Genomic DNA, 6,000 nt, shown 5'->3' with positions numbered 1-6,000 from the left:
ATGGTTGTTCCTCTACTTTCGCGCCCTTAGCGTAACGGAGCGGATTGAGATGCATGACACAGGTCCTTGAATTAGGCCTCACACTGATTCGCCCGGCTTCACTTTTTCTTCTTAATTTTCGCTATAGTTGCCTAATTGAGTTCGTTTTTCTTACCAACCATGCAGTGAGTAATTCTTTTTTTTTTTTTTTCACGTATAGGCCGTGATATGCAATGGAATGTTCCAGGTCCACTTCATCTTTTGCCTCGTGTCCGCTGAGAGACTATCGTCACGGAGGAGAAAAATAAAAGAAGACGAAGGCTAAGTTGCTCATTTTCCTCTGTGCGAAGCTCAAGCGACCGCTAATACACCAGCCCAACCATGTCTATGGACCCAATCGACGCCACGCAAGGCATGGTGAGTCCAGCCGCGTCAATTTGGCGCCTGTGCGCTCACGTACGCCACTGTCGAGAGCCGTCATCGCTGCCGCGGTCGGATATACCGAAGCGGTTCCGATCAGGCAAGCGCTTAAGGTTCATCTTGTGCGTACGCGAGAGTCAGAAACACTGCCGAGGAGATGGTGCTGTCCGTATTTCGCGAAAGTTCAAATATTATCGTTGTCGATGCGTGCGCAGAGATGGGCTTCCGCAGAGGCCATACGAAGTTCCGCGAGGACTGCGTCGTCGAAAGCAGTTAGAGAGCATGTGTCGCTGCCGCATTTACGCTTGTCGTTGACGAAACGCTGGCGCAACACTTCCAAATCTGGTCTCGTCTTATACGACGTGGTTGTGAGCGAAAGATTTGCCACGCTCACAGGCGCTCGACGCTCGCACCAAGCCGGTACGAGCGTCGAGCGTAAACAAAAGTAAATAGTTGTTTCAACGCTCGTCAGTAAATAGGATGAACGGCCTCTATAAGTATAAGTGTCAGTCAGTAAGTGACAGAAAAGATGTCTGGCTTTTTTTTTTTGTCTGCGTGGGTGTTTATTCGAGTTTTACTCCCCGTTGTTTATTTATTTTATTTATTGACACATACTCTGGGAACCAAACGTATTACAGAGAGGGCTTATTTTAACAGAAAATATCGTTTGCCGTTTTTCTGAAAGCGGCGAAAGTTGTTGAGTCTGTCGGCGAACAGAAGAAATATGGCTGTCCAAAGCGCAACTTGCGAGGTTCGCATGATATTTACGGGTCCACGCGTGGCTGCTGCACGGCTCTCTGACAAGGCAATGGTTTCCGATCTCGTACGTGCATTTTCTTTTCTTTTTCCGTCTGTCCAGAAACTTATCAACTTTAGCATCTGCCATTGTCGGGACATAGCCCGCGGCGTCTCCCGGCAGGGAGCGCGGAAACAGTCAAAACATGTTTTGCTTTTATATTATAATTATCCCACGACGCCATTGGACACCCTCTACTCACAAGGGGACTGAACAGCGGATCATCCACAATAAATGCTGCCCGTTCTAACTCAAGTTTTGCACGTGCCATATCCTCGTACATAGTACATTTGTCGGCTTCGGCGAGATATACCGCAACCATTTCGGCCATACTGGGGCTCGGTAAGACTCGCATAGGGCACGTGCTGTGATGCAGGCAGGCACGGCGGCACCTAGAGGCTTACGATTGTCTCCATACAAAGAACAGAAATACGCTGTAGCAAGGTCAAGCTTCCACCGCGAACCACGTGCTACGCTGAAGGCGCAAGGGGCGAGATCGATATGAATTTCTAGCCTCAGTCTCCATCGGCATCCTTTGACGACAGTTCTCGCACTGCTAAATAAATAAATATAAAAAGAAATCTCAATAGACTTTAGCTTCTCTCGCCTCAAGATGTGGCATTCATACGCCCCGACTAAATGTTTTTGCATCGGATGAATCGTACAGTGACTTTAGAGCGTTAGCTTTTCCAACGCTCTTGCACGACGAAAGGGGGAGCGCGAGGAGCGCCTTAAGTAAGGTTCGAGAACAATAAGGGGCACTGAGGGGTTCGATTTGACGCTAGTTGCAAACTGCGCGAAGCCAGGAAAAGCCTAGGGAAAATTACCTGTTCTATTTAATCGAAACGCAGAAATGATAAGCACTAATTAATACGCTTTCGGGAAAATGACGCATAGAGACGAAGAGTTTATTATTGTGTGTTGATACGTATGGCGGTGTTGGTACTTGTCACCGTTGCGGTCGAGCCAAGCGTCCTGGTGGCATTGAAAGCGCGCGCTGGAGCTCGCACACGGCCTCCTGCACGCTGAGAGCTTCGCCGAGAAAGCTCACGGCAAAGCGAACCTGCTTCGTTTTTCACACGGCACGCAGCCCATCTACTGCCGGGCGGCCGTTGCCTGGGAGCCCTCGGAGCCTCTCAGCATCGAGACCGTCGAGGTGGGAGTGCCCAGACAGGGAGAAGTGCGCGTCAAGGTAAGCACTCACGGCATGGGGGCGTATAGCTCGCATCCTTCATCTGGATGCGATCGTTAGGGCGCATACACATTCAGCTCTAGCGACACATTGTAGCTTAATGGGACGAACGAGAAGAACTTCCGACGAGACGGAAACTTCTAGCGCACTGCGAATACATATTTGAAAAAATAAACGTTAAAAATGTAGAAAATCATATTAGTTTTCAATATTCTCGACATTTATGTGAACGCAATGCTCAAAAAAAAAATGCGCGCGTTGAATGCGCGCTTTTAACATGAAGTCTGTCGCATATGCATATATAGCACAGACAATCATGCGCTGTGGACGGTTGAGAACTACGATTCATTGCAATATCTCGAGCATAACGCGTCCCGAGCGGTCTTTGTTTTATTGGAATCGAACAACCAAAAATGAGTGGGACATCCGCTTGGAGTCGTCTTTTGCGATTGTATACCTGTGATGATCCTGGTCTTTTTTCATGACAGTGACACGATGTTACGACCATTGAGAAATGACACTATATTGTGCCAATGGCGGAAAACCCGCCAATGGCGGATAAATCAAGGGATCGTTTAGGCATGTAAAGACCCCTGGGCGGGACTTCCCCGCGATAAGGTATATCCTCGCCGCCTACAGGATTATCTGACTGAGCTATGTTGGATGCTCGGTTGTCATAGTCAGAAGTTCGAATCCTCGTATAAAAAAAGTGTTTTTTTTTCTTTCTACTTTTTTTAATCTGAGTAAGGTAAGCTAGAATTTCACCTCCTCCAGTGCACTACATCTCCAGGTTTGGAGTGGCGCCTGACACCGGCAAAAGATACCTAGAGCAAGTGGGATTATACTAATCCTGATACAACCAAATTAGGAAGATTCACTAAGCTTCAACAAAAGAGACACCCTCACCAGAACAGAAATTGACCTCCCTGGTGCAGTATTCGGCCACTCCCTCCGAAATTACTAATTCGATCAACCAATGGCCCTCAGTCCCAAGCAGCTGCGGAGCCCCTGACCGAGGCGGCGGTCAGACCTGTAAGGCAGCACAGGGTGCTAAGAATCTCCGGACCCAGACAGGCTGCCAATATAAATTGACCCAGGTAACCTTTAACACCCGAAGTCTGTCGAGTAAGGCAACTTAGCAGGACTCTTCGAGGAACTATCAGGCATTGTTTGGAATATCATTGGCCTTAGTGAGATTAGAAGAACTGGAGAGGCCTATATAGTGCTGACTATATAACGGCCTTGTCCTCTGCTATAGAGGTCTCCCAGATAAAAAGCAAAACGGGGTAGGATTTCTAATCCATAAGGACATAGCGGGCAACCTTGACGAATTCTACAGCCTTAATGTGAAGGTAGCTGAAGTCGTAATCAAACTTAATAAGAAGTATAGATTAAAAGTAGTACAAGCCTACGTTACAACATCCAGTCATGATGATGATGAAGTAGATCAGTTTTATGAAGATGTTGAATTAGCGATGAGAAAAGTGCAAACTCAGTATCCTATAGTAACGGGCGAGTTCAATGCAAAAGTGGGGAAAAGCAGGCTGGTGAACAAACAATTGGCAACTATGACGTCAATTCTAGGAACGCTATAGGAGAGATGCTGGTAGAATTCGCAGGAAGGAATAAGCTACGAATTATGAACACCTTCTTCAGGAAGCGTAGCAACAGAAAGTGGACCTGGAAAATCCCTATAACGGTGAAACAAGAAATGAAATTGATTTCATACTTTCTGCCGATCCCAGCATAGTGCAGGATGTAGAAGTGTTAGGTGGGGTAAAGTGCAGTGATCATAGGTTAGTGAGGTCTAGGATTCACCTCAATTTGGAGAGAGAAAGAGTAAAATTGGTCAAGAAGAAACACGTCAACCTAGAGGTAGTAAGGGCAAAAATAGACAAATTCAGGCTGGTACTTGCAAACAAATAGGCAGCCCTAGAACAGAAAGATCAAGATGACATAGAGGTAATGAATAAAACCGTAATAGGCTGGCTTCAGACGCAGCAATTGAAGTGGTAGGCAAGGTAACAAAGCAAACTCCCAAGTAACAAAGGACCTAATAAAGAAACGACAAAGAATGAAAGTGCCCAAGTCAAGAGATAAGATAGAATTTGCGGAACTGTCAAAACTGATCAACAAGGCGAAAATAAGGGATATCCGAAATTATAACGTGAGAAAGACTGAGGAAGTCGTAAAAAATGGACGCAACATGCAATCAGTGAGAAGGAAACTTGGCATAGGACAAACCAAGGTGTATGCACTGAAAGACAAGCAGGGTAATATCATCAGCAATCTCGAAGGTATAGTAAAAGCAGCGGAAGAATTCTATACTGACCTGTACAGTACCCAAAGTAACCACGATACCTCCATTCGAAGCAGTTATGAACAGCTGCAGATACTCCTTCAACGACTAGCGATGAGGTTAGAAGGACCTTGAAAGACACGAAACGGGGAAAAGCGGCAGGAGATGATGGAATAACAATCGATTTCATCAAAGATGAAAGAGGCATAATGCTTGAAAAATTGGCGGCTCTCTATACCAAGTGTCTATCGACTTCAAGTGCCCCAGAGAACAGGAAGAATGTAAACATTTTACTGATCCACAAAAAGGAAGACGTTAAAGAATTGAAAAATTATAGGCCCATTAGTGCTAGTATTATATAAATATTCAGCAAGATAATCTCCAATAGAATAAGGGAGACACTGGACTTTAGGCAACCAAGGGAACAGGCAGGTGTCTGGAAGGGATACTCTACAATGGATGACATCCATGTCATCAATCAGGTAATAGAGAAATCCGCAGAGTACAATCAGGCTCTCTATCTCTCTATATGTCTTTCATAGATTACGAAAAGGCATTTGATTCAGTAGAGATACCAGTAGTCATAGAGGCATTACGTAATCAAGGAGTACAGGACGCTTACGTAAATATCTTGGAAAGAATCTACAGAAATTCCACAGCTGCCTTAATTCTCCACAAGAATAGGAAGATACCTATAAGGAAAGGGCTCAGACAAGAAGACACAATCTCTCCGATTCCATTCACTGCGTGCTTGGAAATGTTCAAGCTATTAAACTGGGAAGACTTAGAAGTAAGGATCAATGGCGAATATCTCGGCAACCTTCGGTTTGCTGATGGCATTTTCCTGTTCAGCAACACTAGGGATGAGTTACAACAAATGATTGAGGATAAGAGTGGGGTTGAAGATTAATATGCAGAAGACAAAGATAATGATCAATAGCCGGGCAAGGGAACAAGAGTTTAGGATCACCAGTCAGCCTCTAGAGTCTGTGAAGGAGTATGTTTACCTAGGTCAATTACTGACAGGGGACCCTGATCATGAGAAGGAAATTCACAGAAGAATAAAATTGGGTTGGAGCGCACTCGGCAGATTGTCAGATCCTGACTGGAAGCTTACCATTATCATTAAAAAGAAAGGTGTACAATCAATGCATTCCACCGGTGCCGACAAAGAAGCTCGAAAACAAGTTAAGGACCGCGCAAGGAGCGATGGAATGAAGAATGTTAGGTGTAACGTTAAGAGACAGGAAGAAAGTGGTGTGGATCAGAGAGCAAATTAGGATAGCTGGTATTCTAATTGACACTAAGAGAAAA

General features: G+C 45.3%; 1 protein-coding gene across 1 annotated transcript in view; it reads left to right on the top strand.

The window, feature by feature from the left end:
* The first annotated feature begins 250 nt into the window (after positions 1-250).
* LOC135906471 (alcohol dehydrogenase class-3-like) overlaps positions 251-6,000 on the top strand; it is a 68,052-nt gene continuing 62,302 nt past the window's right edge. Inside the window, exons 1-2 of the mRNA XM_065437862.1 lie at positions 251-396; positions 2,286-2,387. Of these exons, the coding sequence (XP_065293934.1) occupies positions 361-396; positions 2,286-2,387 (138 nt within the window). The 5' untranslated portion in view covers positions 251-360. The remainder of the gene's footprint in view (positions 397-2,285; positions 2,388-6,000) is intronic.

The sequence above is a fragment of the Dermacentor albipictus genome, chromosome 1 (assembly GCF_038994185.2).
Source record: "Dermacentor albipictus isolate Rhodes 1998 colony chromosome 1, USDA_Dalb.pri_finalv2, whole genome shotgun sequence".
In the NCBI taxonomy this organism is placed as follows: domain Eukaryota; kingdom Metazoa; phylum Arthropoda; class Arachnida; order Ixodida; family Ixodidae; genus Dermacentor; species Dermacentor albipictus.
Note: the sequence above shows the minus strand (reverse complement) of the source record. Positions and strands in the feature narration are given on the sequence as shown.